Here is a 20,000-nt window from a genome sequence, read left to right as displayed (position 1 = left end):
GATATGACATCACAGCAACACTGCAGGAAGATTGCGTTTTGCCTTTTCAGCAAATGGCTTTTGCTTTTTAAATTTTGCTCCTTTTGCTTTAAGTGCTCTTTTTAAAAAAAATTAAATAACTGGCTACGATGGAACAAATCTAGTTGGTTTTTCTCATAAGATAACCCAGACAACTTTTATGGTCCATCCTTTAAAAGTAATGGATGCTGAGTTTACCCAATGTAAACCAATCCATTATACTGTTCTGCAAAGCTGCTGGCATACATATAGTTTTCCTGCAGCATATGTAAGAGAATCTTTATTATATGAGTTGCATTTTGCATTTGGAGTGAAATACTTTTTTACACTTATAAAAACATTTCTATTTTGGTTAAGATCATAATAGCTCATTAGAAGGGGGTGAATTTGGGCCTAGATTACAACCAAACACCATAAAGCTGAGCATGACTTCCTGAATCTCTCTCTCTCTCTCTCTCTCTCTCTCTCTCTCGGGAAGGCAAAGACTAGGAGAGAGGATTCAACCTTCTTAATTGTGAACCTCATTAGTGATGGTTGCCAGGCAAAACACACACACCTACTTTCAGGACATATGAAAGAGATAAACAATACGTCATAGACTATAATGACTCTTGTGCTCAGGGCAACCTTTAATTATTATTATTATTATTTTGTTCTTTTGCCTTAGTTATTAGAGAAGAAAAACAAATACTTTTTTCTGGAGCAAATAAGATTCATGCCTTATTTTTAATGCCTATAATATATGTTATTTGGTTCATTACTGCTTGTGTCAATCATACGTTTATGCATTTAGTGCATGCATTATATGGAAAAGTTACATAGGTCTGATCTACATGTTACCTAGGTGATATGGTAGCCCTCTTCTGTGTAGTTGGGCTGCATCACACAGTGGTACATGACACAGAAAAGAACCTACTATATGAATTACCTGTATTGTCTTTTGGTTTCCATGCCAGTAGCCCCAGTGGAAATGTGGTACTTGTATGAGAAATAACATAGGACTTGGGTGACCTTTGCCCTATTGGTCATTGTCCATGTTACTGCTGAAAGCCCAACAAGGTGGAATAGTTTTTTGGCAGATATGATGTCCTTGGGTAATATATTGAATCACATCAATTCATGCTACGTGTAAGTAACCCCATAGATCAGGGCTCTTCAGATTCCGGCCCATGGACTGGATCTGGCACCCTGCCTAATCCCTCCCTGAGTGAATGGCACTTATCATTCCAGGGGGAGCCTCCTGTTCATGCTACGGATCGTTCCCGACCTTTGCACTCAACAGCCATTTGCAGGGTCTTTTGATCCAGCTGGCTTCACACCCAGATTTCCGGGCATACACAGCTGGTTGGCACGAAGATTGGGGGGAATCTGCAATGCTGAATAGAGTCCCATGTGTTGAACAGTAAGCTCCATCCGCACCAGGGACAGCTTTACCATCGTGCAGTGGTCTCAGCTTTGGTGACCACTGCCATAGATATATAGTTGGAACATACTAAAAGATAGGCTGACTGAAGCAGGGTTGATTGGAGTTACTTTTACTAGTAGTTATTTTAAACAATTTAACTGAATTCTTAGTAGTTCTGATCTAGATCAGATATTGATTTAGGCTTGGTCCAAAGATTTTCTTCAGCTTCAGGTGACTGAGACTTTTTCATTCTTTGCACATGCAGCCTGGATCCTGACATTATTTTACTGCTCAAGTGAGTAGTTCCCACAACAAGGTGCACTTTCTCTCCCCACGCAGTCATACAGACAAAAGATACTTTCAGAATAATTCCTGCAACTATATTTCAGTATGAAGACAATATATGTTCAAAGAGTGTTGCAGTGTTAGGAATGTACTCCGTATTTAGTGGCGTTGCAGAGCATCAATGGCTTTTTCACATATGCAGCTGGTTTTGGGATTTGGTCTCACCAAGTAGATTAGAATCTTTATGTTCTTGCGTATGAAACACGCATTATGCTGGTGATGTGTAATAAACCTGGTATTTCTAAGTTTGGACAATTGACACTATTCTTCCCTTTACACACTAACTTATATCTCAGTCCTATACTTTTTTCTCCCCTCCCAGATGATGCAGCCATGACGTAAAGGCACACAATGTGTCCAGCTTGGAGGGGAGAGAGGCAGGTTGGGAGGCTTGGGAGGGAAACAGAAAATTAAGTAAGCCTCCCATTCACCAATGGGTCTCCTAGGACCTGCACCATCTCATTAGCTGGCACAAGTCCAAGGAGAAGAAAGAGGTGGGTAGCCTCAAAAAGAAGGGGATAGGATCAGGCGCAGGCCATTGTGGCCAGATCCATCTTCCTCTGCTGCCTCCTCACCACCCATTCCTCCCCTTTCCCCATCCAGTTTTGTCCCCTCCATGCCCACCTCCACTGTTCTGGCAGACACAGCAGGGTCTGGCGGTGGAGTTTTGGCACTGCCACGTCTTGCAGCAGCATGCACAAAATGGCCACAGTCACAGCACTCCAAGTGGAACTCTATTCCACTGTCATAACGGGCTCCATGCGACAGCCCAACCCTCAATAGGGCCAGTCCTCAATAGGACTGGGCTGTTAGAAAAGCAGGTAAGAGCTTAATTTTACTGAATCTGACTGAAAGAAATCATGATGTTTTTCTCAGGCAAGTCCTCTGCTTTTCAGCAGGATTCTACTGTGGGAGGGTCCAGAAGCAGGAAATTGATCTCATAGTAATCTTTGCATGTTTAAGGATCCCATTTAAACTCACATACATAATCTGAGAATGTACTTCTGAATGAGGGATTATGACAAGCCAAGGTAAAATAAAATCAAACTGAAACAGCAAGAAAAAGCTATAAGCAAACAAAGATATAGAAAAGAATAAGAGAATGGTTGTATGCTGCAAGACGTTAAGTGTTAAAGGAATTTTAAGTCAGAAGCAAAAGCAGGAGGAAGGGTCTTCTTTTTGATGTGCAATCAGAAATGCTAATGCACTATATTTTAATGATGATCAAGAGAGGAAAGGAATCATGTAAAAAGAAAATGTAGTAGTGTACCAACATAAAATATGGTGCAAAAAAGCATCGCAAATAAAAAAAGACATGTAAATGTGTGCCTACCATTTTCCAGATAAGAAGGGGCCGTACCTTCTGAGGGGTCAAGGCGGCGAGCCCGCCTTCCGTGTTTGGAGTTGTTGTGTACAAACATGTTGTCTGAGACAGCCAGAACGTGGCCATCCACATTGACTGTTGTTGATACAACAACCTGGGGAAAAAAAAAAAGAAAACAAACACATTTCCTTTTTGGAGCCTGTAGATTCAGAAAATGTGGTGTGTCAGCTGTTGCCGCAATAAGCCTTATTTCAAATGACAGAGTGAAACCATACAGTCTGTTCCTTTTTTGTGTACGTAGATTTATTCATAGATGTCATTCACTTCTTTTTGGCTATCAGTGAAGATTTTTCAACACAATTTTTTTTTCTCCTCCCCAGCAACTGCTGCACTAATTAGAGTTTAATCTCCTATTATGCTAACAAATGAATTCAATTCAGGGAAAATATTCTTCTAGCCATTAGTTTTAGAAACACCCCTCTAACCACTCATTTTAAAAGCTTCTGTTTTGATTGATCTGTTTTTATATTGATTAGATAGTTTATCCAATTAAAATTTGTACACTGGAGACTGTCTTCAAATGAAGAATTGTGAGGACTCCAAGTCAGAGGGGGAAAAAAATACCTTGTTTAATAAATAAGAAACTATGTGCAACTCTGTTTTCTTTTCAGAAATGATCTGTTGGTCCCTTTCACAATTACATTTAATGTCTGATCATAAACTTTTTTGCATCTGAAAAGATCAAGCTGAATATGAATGCTAAAAGTACTTTCAGTCCATGAAAAATATCCATTCTCAAGTTCATTTGGATGCTGGCTGACCCTGTCATGCCAATGGAATCTCCTCCTTCAGCCTTCTCTTCTTACTTCCAGGTTCTGAGTCTTGCCTTAAATGAGATGATGGACAAGGCCCACTTTGAGTTTCAGCTATTTCTTAGGATAAATGTTAAAAGGAAAATACACAAAAATGCACATTTTGGTCATTAAAAAGTTCTACCCCATAAAACTATGAAATTCACCCTGGGAATGGGGTGGGAAATTTTGTATGTGTGTGTGTGTAAGTAAAGTACTTCCATAGGCTACATTTATTATCATCAGAACAGATCCATCAGCCAGATTTATAAAATTATTTCAAATGGCTCAGACAGAAGCTCCAACTTTATTTTAACCGCTCTTGCACTATCACTCTTGATTGGGCTCCAAGTGTTTTTTTCTTCTTTTTTTTAAATGGAGCAATTGATCTAATGTTCTACTTTTAGTTTAAGAACAGATAAGAATAGTACTTCAGTCAATTAATGAAAGGGCAAAGGTCCCAATTTGTGGGGGGAAAAATTAAGAAACAAATGGAGAAAAAGGTGCATCCCATAATGATATAATATAAATGAAAATGCAAGGTAATTTCCCCTTTTGAGAGTAGTAAGTCCAAGGCATCAGATGTAAATTCTTCCTATTTTCTATGTTTTAGATCACCTTTGATCCTGTTTTTTTCCACATGCTGTAATTAGCTATCAGCTATTACAGCACCTTCTCCTGTATATTCTGCCTCCTCTGAGGCAGCCATCTGTGTCCCCCTTGAGAAAAGCCTGAGGGTGTTTCTCTAGAAGCCTGTGCTTCTGCAGCCTGAGCTGTTTTCTCCAAAGAGTCAGACTGTATTGCTTCTCCAGGACATCCATTATTGGAAATTCATAAAGTTGGACTTCACCTCTAGCATTCCCAATTGCAGTCCCTACAGCCACATGACAAAGATAGCTGCTCTTCAACTTTAATGAGTTATATAGGTGACTGACATCCCCAGTCCTAAAGACATTTATAATATTTTTAGAATTGCATATACATGCATATACTCAAGCATGTTAAGTGTGATTCTAAGCAAAGTTGGGTTTATTTTCCAGTTGCTGGGCCACAACATATTTTCAAAGATAGAAAAGATTGTATTCAAAATAGACACTTTTTGCTCCAACACATATATATAGGTCAGTAGTCACAAAGGGAAAATACTATAGTTCAGCAAAAGTACATATGCTCTTTCCTTTGTTTTATTGGCTCGTTCCTGCATTGCACCTAAAGAAAAGTGCTGAGATAGTAAAACAAGTTGAAAATAGTGTTCAAGTCCTGACATACTAGTAAATCCACTTAAACCTTCTGAGAAGTAGGCAGATTAGCTAAGGAAACCCAGGAAAGTCTTTCTACTGACTCTTGGCTCCTCTGCCAACCACAAGATCATTCATGACTGATGCTTCATTTAGTCACTGGTGAGACAAGGGGAACATTTCCACTCATTCCAGGTTTGACCTTATGCTCTGTTCAGATGGATCAATATTATCAATGCCATGTGAAGCTGAAAGATGCATGAAAAATGGAAACTTGGTGGAATTGTTCTGATGTGTTTTTTCCCCCTCCCTTACTACACAAATATTTACTGTAGATTTACTGTAGGTTAGCTGGCTTCACTTGATTGGGTTGGCTGTGCAAAGAGTTATTAATTTCAGAACCCCTTCTGTGCCTAGACTTAATACTGTACCTAATATAAATAATGTCTAATTTAAAAAATATTGTATTTCTCCTTAACTTTTCCTAATCAGTTAAAACCACTGTTATCCACTAAGATAGAACTTATGTAGTGGTTTTGAGCCACTAGAGTATATCTTGAATATTGCAACAAGAAACAAGCAGTAATCTATTTAAATAATTAACATAAAAGTTTATTGTGCCTTTTAAGAAAACCACAAAGATTAATCCATAAGTCAAGATAGTCCATGTGTATTTTTCTACTGCTAATAAGTATAGTGTATTTTGCATATGGAAACCTTTCCTATATAGAGCATAACTACTCAACGACCATGGGAAATTTTTGAAGATAGCAAAGTTATCAGTAGATGTTTGAATTCTTAAGTCAATTTCTGTACAATCACACATACAGGAACTACCCCGATCCACATGATCAGAGATGGAAATCTTCCACAGCAATCATTTGCAGAGTACGTGCTACTATCTCTCTTTTGGACACAGTGTTTTTCTACTGGTTGGGGAGGGGGGTATTTCTGCTCAGTTCTATTCAGACCATCATATGAAGAAGGGAACAGAGAGTGGAAGAGAAGGATAGGAGTGTTGCTTTTTTACTGAAAGCCCCAGAAGGTATGGAGCTCTGACCTGTGCAGGCAGTGAGGAAATGAAAATTAAAAACTGTAATTACATTTGAAAGATATTTATAACAATTTGTAAAAATGGTACACCCGACTTATATAACAGCCCAATTCTATCCAAGCCTTGCACTGACAGAACTTATGTTCCATCAGCACAAGGCCTAGGCCACTAGCACAGCAGCCATAGTAATGGCATGCAGGTCAGGTCCACCAACGAAAATGGCTGGCAGCCCTGGGCTCATGGCAATGGAGGGCCCAATCCCTGCCTGAGCAGGTAAGTTAGTGTGGGGCATTCTATACTATTTCAGGGGAGGATTCGAGTGGGGATTTGAACCTGCTGGGGGTGTACTGGGGCAGGGATTGGTAGCAAGCAATGCCACCAATATCCTCTGCCCTGGCCAACACTCAGAATAGCTCCCTGGACCCACTTGGATTTACACCACCCAAGGAGGCGGTGCAGATCAAAGTAGGCCCATTGAGGGGACCACGGTATCACAGATTAGGCAAGTAAAAAAGTGTTTTACTCACCTCTCAGTTGCTGCCTGGTCCCCAGTCGGCCACTAGCATGCAGTGGAATGCTGTGCCAGCACCACTGCATGCTCTGGGCTGGCCCAGGATAAGATTGGGCTGCTAGTTGTTTTCTGTGCAAGTTCTTGAAAACCTTGAAAATATTGTCATAACTTTAAAAAAAAGTCTGTACCTGGAATCTTCGCATATCTCGTGGGTTGCCTGCATTCTTCAAACAGTTTTGATTGCACTTGAGGAAAAACTTTAGAAAAAATCTACAAAAATACAAAATTAAAATTTGTTAGGAATATCAAAAATACAGAATAGATGTGTAAGTATGTAATAGATCCTATATCAACATTTACAATTGATGGTATACTGGCAACAGAATGATATTTTCCTAAAGTAAGGAAGAAATCATCTCTGTAAATAAAAGATAATAGCTGGGTTCACAAACATCACAAAACCATGGTTGGTACTATCCACATTTAAAAATCACGCCATGGGTTTTAGTTTCTAGACATATAACAGGCAAACTATTATTTAGAGCCGCTGACTAGTTTCGTTTTCTATCTGCTGAGGACTCAGATGTATACATTCATTCCCATCTCAGTGCAGTAGCCTCTTGAGTCAATGCAATGGTCGCAACTGTGGCTTATCAAGAGTCTGTTAATTCAGACATAATAGGAAACCATAATCAGCCCAAACAATGGTTTGCAAACCAACTTCAGACTGTGATTTCACATCTTTGTAGGCCCCAAACAAACCATGGTTAGTGAACAAGCTTAAGTTTAGACATAATAAGAAATCATGTTTTAGCTAAACAACCCATGATTTCATGTTAACCAATGGTTCACCTAACCACTGGCCTTGAAAACATAGTCTTGAACTTTTGCATCTTCCAGTCTTGAAAAGATGGGCAATTTGGGATAGTCATACAATGTAATTCAGCTGCAATAAAGCTGAATTTCCTTTTAGCTCAGTGATTTTCAATCAGTGTGCCATGGCACATTGGTGAGCCACGAATGGTCTGCAGGTCGGCCTCAGGAGTTTGGAGGAGGGTCATTTATTAGTAGGGCCATTGGGGTACGTGAGCCCCCTACCAGTAGCGCTGTGTACTTTGTCAGTTGGCAAAAAACTGATGGTGTGCCTTGACAATTTTAGCACCTTGTCAGTGCGCCATGAGAAGTAAAAGGTTGAAAAACACTTTTTTAAAAAAAACAAGACTGGGCCTGGTCATATGGAACGGCTGTCATATTGCTCACAGTTTTATGAAGTACTAAGGCAAAGAGGCCCTGATAGTTATCCAGTTAACGTAATGAGTGTCAGGCAAGAAAACAATCCACCAAGCATTGCTATTTGTTTTGGCTCCACACAAGCACCATTAAAATGAAAGTGACTATAGAGAAATCCTTTTCATGTATAGTACCTTTTTTCAACAGCTATGTAAATTCCAGGATCTAATGTTTACTGCATCAGAAGATAGCAATTTAAGGTTCAAACAGCTCAATCCTAACTAACTTTCCAGTGCCAATGCAGCCATGCCAACAGGGTACACACTGCATCCTGCACAAAGGCCTCATCAAGGTAAGGGAATGTTTGTTCCCATAACTTGGGGCTGAATTGCAGCTGCATCAACTCTGGAAAGTTGGTTAGCATTGGGCTGCAATTGTGGCATTTCAGCATAAACATAAAGGAATCTTCTCAAGTACAAAACTATATTCCAAAGCCTTTCAATCACATATATGGTACTTCAGGCACAATTCTAACCCACTTTTCAGCACTGACATAAGGGCACTGCAGCTGTGAACAAACATTCCCTTACTTTGAGGAGGCCTCCATGAATGTCATCCAACTGTAGGATGCAGCACATGCCCCACTGGCATGAGCCTAGAGCGAGGCTCTATTTTCTATGCCAGAGCTAGAAAATTGGTTAAGATTTGGGCCTTAATTAGTTATCTGTTTTGTTCTAGGGACAAATTTAAGAACAGGACCTATTCAGAATCCCATTCACAAAATTGTTCCTGGAAAGGTTAAATGGATAACCACTGGACACTTCTGATAAATTCACACTCATTTCAAACAGTGATCCTGTAAATGCCATAAATGATTAGAAGCAGATTATAAGCCTATCTATGACAGTGATGCATGTGCAAACTCACTAGTGGCGCAAGTGCACAACTGCCAGTATCTTGTCATGGCAATCATATGGAGACCCTGCGGTGTCACAGTGCACTAGATGCACAATACCTGCAACAACCAATTACTTCACTGTGAGGCATTCAGTAATCAAATCATTCCTTTAATGATTTGTTCATAACAAAAACAACTGCAGGGGAGCCCCTGTATCCGCGGATCCCATAACCGGGGATTCATGGCTTATCCGTGGAGTGGGTAAGTGGGCCTCAGCCATGGGTGCCCCCTCCAGAGGTGAGGGGAGATCAGCTCTCCTCATCTCCACAGGGTCCTCTGAGCTCAGCAGAAATTGTGGACGTCTGTCCACGGGCTCCAATGGGCTCAGACCCAGCCTGACAGTTAAAAAAATACAACTTTCAGTTTTTTCCATGAAACCGGAAGTGACATTTTTAATGCCTAATAAGGTTTAGCTGAAAACCGGAAGTTGCATTTTTTAAATTGCATTTTTTTTAATGTTGAGCTCAGAGGACCCTCTAGAGGCTAGGCCTTCAGATCCAGAGGGGGGCAGTGTTTTATGTGACCGCGGGGGGCGGGGGTTCCGGAACAGAACCGCCACAGATGCAGAGGTACGCCTGTACATAAAGAAGGGTCTCAGTTGTTTACAGTGCAATCCTATGCATGTCTACTCAGAAGTAAGCCCCATTAAGATCAATGGGACTTACTCCCAAGTAAAGGCGTACAAGATTGCAGCTGTTGCATCTGAGAGAGAAGCAGAACAAGTAGTAAGTAATGAGAAAATAGGGAGAAATGGACCCATTGGTAAAGTCCACTCTCTTTTTCCTGCCCCCTTGACCACTAGTCATGCAGTGTGGGTGATGCACTTGTGCATTCATTACTCGAAATGTTATTATGTGAACCCAGAAGACAGATTTATTTCAGATTTATTCTTTTTTTTTTTTACAGTTTGATTATTCCTGGAATGGGATTTATATGTCACTGAAGGTATCTTATGTGTAATGGGTTCAAAAGCCACCAAGTTTTCAAAAAAATCTAGCTTGTCACCATCAAACATTGGGACCTTTCTATCAATCCAATTTCACATATATCGGTACAATACCATGCAATGCAACTTATGAAGCTGCCTTATACCGAATCAGAAAATTGGTTTATCTACCCCAGTATAGTGCACTGTGACAGGGAGAAGCTTTCCAAGGTCTTAGGCAGAATTCCTTTCAGTTCTGGTAGATGAGATCCTTTTTGAACTGGAGGTATGGGGGACTGAATCCTGTGCCTTGGCATATGCTGCACCACTTTGGTCTTCCTCATTAGTAAATTAGTTGTTTCCATAGTCACTGTTCAGTAAGTGAGTGACTGGGTATGAAAACAGCTTTAGTGAAAGAGAGATATCCACACTATTTTGTATTTTGTTCTTATTTCTCACGCCTAGGAAGGGAGCCACTCAAAATAATTGGATATGTTGCTGAAGGGCTCTTGCCTTCTAAGTGAAGTCCTTTGTTCTTTGAATAACAGCTGTTCCAGAAATAGCTATGTTGTATACACATGCAACCTTCTTGTCTTCATTGGTGCTACTGGTGAGTCTAACAATTTTCTATTGAACCTATTAACCATAGGCTCTTGGCCTAAGAAGTCTATATAAGGGAGCTACATGAATACTTCCAAGAGTGCAAGGGCTATACTCCCCAAAAGTTGAGCGTTGTGTGAAGCAGCGCTATAGGAGACATTACTGGAACAATGAGTCAATGACATTAATTGGCTCCCATTACCAATTACTAGAATGCACTGTTCCTATTGGCTGTAATAGTCAATTGGACTCTGGATGCTGAAAAAAGTTACCTTCACCAAGCCTTTATGCAAAAAAACTGAGACTATTCTTTCCTTAATGGTAAGAGAGAACTCGGATGGTGTAGTGGTTCAGGAGTTAGACCTGGAAGATCCAGGTTCAAATCCTGTCAGCCACGAAGCTTCCTTAGTGACCTTGGGCCAGTCACTAGTCTCTCAACTTCACCTTCCTCACAGGGTGGTTGTGAGGATAAAAGGAAAGGAGGAACTATGTACATGAGCTCCTTGGAGGAAGTGTGGTATTGAAATGTGAAAAATAAAAATTAAATAAGTAGCACAACTCAGTCCTAACTCTGCCCTTGAGCCAGCACTGGCCTCCCTGTGGCAGCTCTGAGTGTTGCAAATGTGCTGTAAGGCATGTTTGCGCTTACTCATGAACTGGCTGGGCCCACGCTGGGTTGGCTGGGCCAGAACTGACTGTGAGCCAGACAGCAAAAGTAAGTGTGCACATGGGGTGGAAAAGGGTGGCAGAAGGGCAGTTTGGAGGCAGGAAGGGGCGTTTTTAGGTAGAGGAAGGACAGAATCCCAGGAGGGGTGATTAGTGGAGCAGATTTCCACTGTATCCTAACCCCTCTTCTCAGTAGACCCAGCATTACACTGGGCTTATTGGATTTGCACTAGCTAAATAGCTGGCGCAAATCAGAGTACACCTTTAGGGCAGATTGGGGTATTACTTGGGTAAGGGAGAAAATATCCCTTTACCCTGAGGTGACTTCCAGCCTGCCCCTAGCTGTGTAAGATACAGCTTAGGCTATGTGACCTGGCTGTACCAAAGCAAATTAGGATTGCGCTGTTAGTTAATAACCAAAAGAAGAGAGCAACAGACTGGTTTTTCAACATTTGCAAAAGCTGAGAATAACCCTTTTTCTTTTATATTGTCCTAGTACCTATATACTTTCCACACGGACAAATCATATTCCATAACTTACTTTAGGATTTCAAAGTCTAGGATTCTCAAAAATGTTTTGATAATCAGCAATATAGGCAAATGAGACTCTTGCCAGATCATAATGACATAGGAACAATCATGGACGCCATGGGACTTCAATTAATGAAAGGTATATGCAGATACATGATACTATATAGACCGGCGCGAACATGATAAACATATCTTGAGCAATAACATGGTGTTGAAAATGAAGCGCTACATTTGTTTAAATTGTACTACAATATACTTCCAAATCAGATCTCTCTCTCTCTCCAAACTGCCCCTACTAACTCAGTTAAGAGGCATCTTTTAACATGGTTTTCTCTAATATTTAGCAGGGAGACGGCAACTATCCCTCCTTACCCCAACATGACATCTTTTCAGTGACTGCTGCTTGTATTACTTTTGCATTTTTCCCCCCAGTTTGTGAGCCCTTCAGGTACAGGGAACCATTCATTATTTATTTAGCTATGTAAACTACTCTGTGAATTACTTTTTGTAGAAAGGCAGTACTGTATATTCATATTCTTATACATACCTATCAACAGATGTGTACCCTTACTATTAACATTTGAACAAACACTGCATTTCATCCAAGAGAAGTCATAGTGTGGGTCAACCCCAGGCCTACTTCAGCCATAAGCAGACTGCTTTAAGTGGCATGCTGCGGAAACCAGCAAAATGATGAAGGGTACACAGCCCCCACATCTGTTTGTCATGCCTCTCCATTGCACTGCCTACCCTTCTACTTCACCCTACACTCTGATTCTTCTTGTTTACTGAGAGCAAGCAAGAGGAGGATCGAAGCAGCAGCAATCCACCTCTTTCTCCAGCTTTCTTTGCAATGGTGATGCTGGAAAAAGAAGGAAATGGAGCAATCCTGCTCTGATTGCTGCTTTCTTCCTGCCCAGGAGTACAAGTAGGCAGAGGCAAAATGGCCACTCTCCTTACCTTAAGCTCTGCCACCTGCTGGTTTCTACCCTACATTTTCTTCAAGCATGCAGGCTGGGTATGGAGTCCTATGCCCAGCATGTTCCACCCAGCCCGTGTGCTTGAAGAAGTTGCTGGGCAGGAACCAGCAGGTGACAGACCTCAAGGTTAAAAGAGTACTATATGGCACCTTCCTTCCCCTTCCCTCTTCTTCTTGCCCAGCCTGCTTAAAATGGTTAATATGGCAAGGAGGAGATGGTGCTGACAGGGCACTTGCACTGATAAATGTGTGAAGACACAAGAAGGGAGATGGAAAATTAGGTACCACCAACACTGTCATCATTGTTGCCTGCTGAAGTGGGGGAGGTGGCTCAGGTAGATGCCTGCCACAGGAGTGGGGAGGCAGGAGGGTGCCAGTGCCATTTTCCTTGAGCTAGGCCTGGCCTACTTGAACTAGATTTTCAAAAGATTTTCATTTGACTTATCAACAAGGTTCCTTAATCAGATTAATGAATGAGTAGACTAAGACTAGGTAGGCTTTGCTCAAATTGCCTCTTAGCACTTAAGCTCATTGGGCAAGTCATTTTTCTCAGCCATCCTATCTCACAGAGTTGTTGTGAAGATAAAATGGAATGGGTGGGATACAAATGTGATAAATAAATGAGCTAAACTAATGCATCCAGTTAATAGGAATTAACTCTGCCGAAAAATTAGAGACACTTCAAGAACCTCTGTTTTTCAAGACCAGTGGTACAAAGCAAATGAGCCGAAGTAGAGCACCTAGCCCCATTCTTTTTCAATAATAAAACAATGGTATATGATATCGGTTTAAGTGAATTGCAAGCCAATAATAAAAGGTGCTGAAAATATTTTGCGAATTTTGTCAAATGAAAAGTTTATGCAGAGTTTTGTATGAAAAGCCAGTGATGTTTCAAAAGTATATTAATGTCTTTTATTACATCATGAAATTAATTAACCTTTATTGTTGTTCAGATGGAATTCCAAATTCATTTGAATAATATATGTTTACCTCATTCAGAATAAGCTAAAGTATAAAGCTACACTATCTATAATGCAGCACAGACCTCCAATTCATGGCATAATTTTTACCTCCAATTCATGGCATAATTCTATGACATGATACCTGTAATATGAGAGTTCTAACAATCTTCGCAGATACTACTTGATAAAGCAGTGTCCCAAGAAGAAAGCATTTTGACTCACAGAAATACAGAGCTGGAAACATCCAGGGCAGCACAATCCTAACCTGAGCTGGCATGGGGAGGTTGGTTGGTATCCAATGCAGGGTTGGGACCAAATGCAGCTCAGCCCAGGGTAAGGGGAATTCCTTCTGCTTACCCCAGGTAAAGCCACAGCAGCCCTAATGGGGCTACTCAGATCTGCATTACCTCAAGAGATGGCAAAGATCTGAACAGTCAGGAGCTGCTCCAGGCTATGCAGGTCCAGGGTACAATCCAGTCCCACCCACTACTCACCCACTGCCCGCCCACAGGCCCACCCTCCACCCACACTCCCCTGCCCCCGAACACCTCCTCCCTACGCCTCCCCAACCCCCACGCTGGCCTGACTCCCTCCTTGCCAGCTGGCCGGCCAGCCTGACTCCCTCCTTGCATAGTGGTGGTGCAAAAATGCTTTACAGCACTTTTGCAAGACCATTGGATCAGCGCTGGCCCAAGTCCATTTCTGGATTGGGCCCCAAGTATCACTAAGTGTTACCTGCTGCTTAAAGTAGGAATCCTGCTTAAAGTTATCCTTGTCAAGGGTCTATATATACACATCTCCACTGGCAAGTGTACAGATTCTCATACTAATAATTAAAGAAGTGTCTTGTGCCCACTCACACAGTAATACAAACAAACCAAAACCACCTATGCCAACATAAATTATTGGCATGAAAAGCACTCTGGCATCTCAGTATAGACTTGACTTGAGCTTTTCCATGTGATGTGCTCTCTCAAGAATTGCCAGCCCCAGAGTTCTTTGAGTATTGGTAGGAAAGCTCTAGTGTGGGCCATGCTGTAATTTTAGAAATGAAGGAAATGTAATTTCAGAACTAAAGTAGAAAGCTTTCTTTTATGATTCATGAGATTGTGTTTATGCGATGTGATTGTGATATTTGGGTAGGAGGAGGCCCATGTTACAAGTTAGCACTCGGCTTCCCAAAATGATGCTTGGGTCCTGATGGTACATTTTGCTTGAATAGGAACACAGGAAATGACCTTGTTCTGAGTCAGACCACTGATGTGTTTAACTCAGTATCATCATACAAACTGGGCAGGAGGTCTGGTCTAGAGGGTAGAGCCTCCATCTGCCTGAAGATAACATTCACAAGGTCGCCAGTTCGAGGCCACTGGCACCGTGCGACCTTGAAGCAGCTGACAAGCTGAAGCCAAGCTATTCCATCTGCTCTGAGCGTGGGAGGATGGAGGCCAGAATGTGAAGCCAGATCGGAATGAAAACACCTGAATGTAGTGGTTCTTGAAAGAAAGAACCTTCTTTCAAATTGTAAAAATCCCTATTTAATAAGGGATTTAAATAAAGCCTGCCTATGTAAACCGCCTTGAATAAAGTCTTGAATAAAGACCAAGAAAGGCAGTATATAAATACCTGTTGTTGTGTTGTTGTTGTTACAAACTGGCAAGATCTCTTTAGGGTTTCAAACAGTCGTCTTCTGGGCTCTTCCACCAGGAACTCACCCTGGTGAAAGTGAAAATTTGCCTCATTGCTAGACTGGCCTTTTCTTCCACTAAGCTATAGGCCCATTCCAATATGTCTTTCTCAAAAATGGCACATGATCCATGGTTCCCACTTGACCAGTCAAAATGGATCAGTCGATTGTCCAGTTAAATAGTCAAATATTTTGAGAGCATTAATTTTATTAAACAACATAATACTCCAAATCATCAACAGGTTTGAAATGGATGATAAATACTTGACTTCTATTGTGAAATAATGACATTCATTTTTTTTTAATTGTAATCAATTTTTGAAAACATCAGGAGTCACTGAACAATTCATCCCTTTGGCATTAATCCTGAAACATCAGCACCAGCCTACAGTTTTGAAAAAACAACTTTAAAATGAAATTGAAACAGGAACAAAGCAACTACTAAAACCAAAAAGTCTGTTCTTAAAGGCAGTTGTACTAAGCAGGAGCAAGTCTGCAGGCAGCAAGCATGGCTTCAAAGACTATCTGATGATATTTAACTGCAGTCAAAAAGGTGGTGAATTGACAATATTTGACTGGTCAATTGATCAGTATACCAAGCCAAATGGCACACAGGCCTTTTGAACAATGAAGCCTGCCTACAAACTGCTTCTCTATGATTTGTAAGGAACAGCTAGACCATGCAATCCCTATCCAATCATCTGTGTTCCTGAACAAGTGCCGTGACAAAGTGAAGGGAGAGAGAAAAAAAAACTTATCAAACACTTTCTGAAGTGCATGAATTGTTATATTTATTTTCTGCTCTTTGTCCAAGGAGTTCAGGGTAGTATACATTTTTATCCTCACAACAACCCTGTGACATTAAGTCAGTCTGAGAATTACTGGCCCAAGATAAACCTTACTTACTTACTTGGGGCCCAATCCTATCCAACTTTCTAGCACTATCAACTTTCTAACAAATGTTCCATTACCTTGAGGTGGCCTCCATGATTGCCCCACCATCACAGAAACAGCTTGTGCCCCATTGGCATATTGCATCAGTGCTGGAAGGTTAGATAGGATTGGACCCTTACTTACTTACTTAGAGCCCAATTCTAGCCATATCTACTCAGAAGTCAATGCCATTGAAGTCAATGGGGTTTACTCCTAGATAAGTGTGGATAGGATTGGAGCCTTAGGGCCCAATCCTATTCAATTTTCCAGTGCTGGCGCCACCATGCTGATGGGGCATGAGCTGCATCCTGTGGTGGAGGGGCAGTAACAGAGTCCACCTCAAGGTATGAGAACGTTTGTTCTATTACCTCGGAGTTGTATTAATATATTAATCATTATCCTAAGTAATCATTTTGATTTTCCCCGGGTGTTGCTCTCTCAGGCTGCGGTTGGAGTTTGCAGGAGGGGGGATCACATGACAAGACCGGTTTTCCTACAATGAGCTTCACAGTTTGAGGTTCTCCCTCAACCTTGGGTACTTAAAAGCTTCACCAAATTGCTCTTGATCTTCATAGTTAATCCTAACCCTTCACTTTGGTGCCATCAGTGGCCTGAGAAGACATAGCCCTAGCAAACCCCCTGTACCAGTGGTTCCCAAACTGGTGGGTCATGACCCACCAGCCAGGTAAGCACTGGTCCCTGCCCCTTAAAGGGGCAGGGAAGGGGAGAAGACAGCAACACTACCCCAGGATCTTTTATTGACCGGCAGCCAGTGTCAGAGTCCTAAGGGGTCCGGGGAGCCACCCGCAGGGCTCACCATGCCCCCAAACATGTAAAGAAAGAGAAGAAAGGGCACTTCTGGTTTCGCAACGGATGGCTCCCTGGATCCCCTGGACCACCCAGGACTCCAGCTTCACACTAAAAAAAAACCCCTCCGATCCCAGGCAGCAGAGTGATCCTGGAGAGCACATTGCTGCCATAGCGCCTCTTTCATACACACTTACAGTCCTCCCAACTCCCTTGTAGGAGTTTGGGAAGCACTGCCCTATATTGTTGGGCTGCTTTTTTTTATATTTCAAATAAAAGGTTCCGCTCCTACAAGAGGCAGCTAGACAAGCCTGCTGCCTTGTTTATGAAGCATGAACTGCTTTTCCAGCATTCCTGTTGGTTGGCTCTCAGAACATTTCTCCCTCTGGACTTCTGGAATTTTCTGCCTTCCTTCTTGTCTTCAGTCCTATGTTGGATGGAGTGTGCCTGGATTGCCACTAGTATCACCCAACTGTGCCTCTCTGGTACTGAGAGTACCCACCGTTATTTAAATTACAATAGTTTTACTATTAATTTGCATGAATAGTAATGTAGAACTAGAGGATGAAGGGGGAATATTATTTGAGTACAGTGCCATTTTTGTGCAGGAAGCAACAGGTGTCTTCCTCTGTATTGCTTCACACTCCTTTGGGTTCGATTCCCCAGCCCAAAGCTCCTCTCTCTTATCCTGAAATTGGGAAGCTAGTAATAAATGACAGGCACTCTGCTCACTACTCAAAAGTCATATTTCATAGAGCCACAGCATTCAAAACAGGGCTGATGCTAAGCCCTGGTGAGCCCTGACTCAAATTAAACCCCTCTCTTGGGTTAGCTAAAAGCTTTGACTCAAGAAAATGTGAGAACCGAGATATTCCATTGCTTTGTAGGAGGGAAGGCTTCCAATGTACCTATGTGGTTTTATAGTTAGTTTACGAATGGAGTCCTCATCTTTGGAGAACAAGGAAATTTTTGTTCTCTATGAATCATAATGATAATATCTAGCATTAATATAGGCTTAATGCTCAAAGTGCTTCAGATAAGTTATCTCAGTAACCCTTACAATTGCCCTGTAAGGTATCTCAGTAAATTATCCCTGTGTTGCATGCAGAGGTTAAGGATGAGATCGTAGTAAACTGGCTAACACCACCCTGTGGATTCATGGTTGTGGTAATATTTGAACTATGGACATTCCAAATTCACATTCTTAGCTTTTACACTACACTGCCTTTTGAATCCTGAACTTATCCCTTTTCTGATCTTCATCATATTTGGAATATAGCAGAAAAGGGGGGGGGAGAGAATATGGTCAAAGTTGGGCTACACTTGTAGATTCCTTAGAATGAACCACTAAAGTTGCTCTCTAAAGAGAATGCACACGATGAACTTATGCCAAATATCAAGAATCTCCACTAACCTAGATCACAATATTAAACATAAGATTTATGAGGTTCACACTGCAAGTGATAGTGGTCAATCCATATATTGAAAACTAGGTGTGCCCCATTGTGTATAAAATGGGACAGTGGGGTTTCCAATACTTCCAATAACGGGTGTCCCAATTTTTTGGCAGGAGGGCCACATCATCTCTCTGACACTGTGTTGGGGGCTGGGGAAAAATTTCACATTTAAAATTTGAATAAATTTACACAAATGAATATATTTCACATGGAACTTACATGAATGAACAAAGGTCTCGCGATAGCTCAAGACCTATAAAAGAACTTGCGCAAAGAAAGGCCAGCCTTTCCTTTGCTGCCGCTTCACAGACATGAAACAGTAAACAGTGGAGATTTTCTTGGCCTGCAGCTCACACAAGAGGTCAGTCAGCCCTCACACTAAGAGTAGTCGCATTGGGCCAGCGCGGGCTCCAGCAAGTCTCTGGAGGGCCAGAGGCTTGTTGGAGACTGGGGGCTCCTCGGGGGCCGGATTGGGAGTCTCTGAGGGCTGCAAATGGCCCCTGAGCTGGGGTATGGGCACCCCTGATTTGGAACAAAAGAGGGTGCCCAGATGATGAGTGCTAAACCCACCCACAGACCAAGCAGATCTGCCAACAAACAAAACCTGTAACAACTTTTGTTGTATTTTTTCCCCTCTTTCTGCTATGGATGCACTACAACAAAACATATTCTTTTAAAGATGAGCATTGCAGGAAATCAAAAGAAGGAGTAAGTTAACACAGGCTTTCTACAAAATGTTAATCATTAGCCATTGGCTGTGGTGCTGTGATGTCAAAGTAGAACGAAATGGGGAGGCAGAGGAAACAGGGTGGTGGGGACTGGGATATAATGACCGGAAGGAGATATAGGGGGTCAGAATGTAACAGATGATTGCAAAGAGGGAAAGAAAGTACAAAAGGTTGGAAACAGGTCTTCCTAGATATTGGCTGAGCTGCAGTAATGTCACAGAATTTTCTGAAGGGAAGCTATCTCACTGTGTCGTGAAACACTGTGTATTATTTGAACAGGATGTACAGAACAAAGAAAGCCTGAATTTCGTTGTGCCCTCTGGTGGCATTCAACCTCCTAGTTGCCAAGTGCTGAGGAAACACTGGACAGAGTTCTACTTAGGAAAGTGGTTCAACAAGTATGGAGTATGATGTTGCTAGGAAGTGGTACGGAAAAGTGAGGACAGAATTTAGAATAAACCAAGTAAAAAAAAATCCGTTCATTTCCACAGGATGACATTTATTTAAATAAAAATCACAGATTTCAGAATATCACCGTTTCTTGCTTTCTATTTAAACGCTCCTTATTGTGAGAGAGTCGATAGGTGCTCCTTTAATTAAACTGCATTATCTATAACAAGGATTCATTATTTTAAAATCAAAATTACATATTTTATTAAGTCAACTCACCTATACATTTAACTCACAATGCCTCTTAACACCCATCTGCCAGCAGGGCACACTAAGTCACTTGATATTCCACCCACCAATTTTTCCTAACAACCACTGTGCAATTAAATTCAACACGTTCT

General features: G+C 41.5%; 1 protein-coding gene across 1 annotated transcript in view; it reads right to left on the bottom strand.

Moving 5' to 3' along the window:
• EBF3 (EBF transcription factor 3) overlaps window positions 1-20,000 on the bottom strand; it is a 193,885-nt gene that overhangs the window by 53,967 nt on the left and 119,918 nt on the right. The window contains exons 6-7 of the mRNA XM_066621433.1: window positions 6,935-7,016; window positions 3,102-3,246 (exon numbers count right to left, since the gene is read on the bottom strand). Of these exons, the coding sequence (XP_066477530.1) occupies window positions 3,102-3,246; window positions 6,935-7,016 (227 nt within the window). The remainder of the gene's footprint in view (window positions 1-3,101; window positions 3,247-6,934; window positions 7,017-20,000) is intronic.

Source organism: Tiliqua scincoides, chromosome 3 (assembly GCF_035046505.1).
Source record: "Tiliqua scincoides isolate rTilSci1 chromosome 3, rTilSci1.hap2, whole genome shotgun sequence".
Classification (NCBI taxonomy): Eukaryota; Metazoa; Chordata; class Lepidosauria; order Squamata; family Scincidae; genus Tiliqua; species Tiliqua scincoides.
Note: the sequence above shows the minus strand (reverse complement) of the source record. Positions and strands in the feature narration are given on the sequence as shown.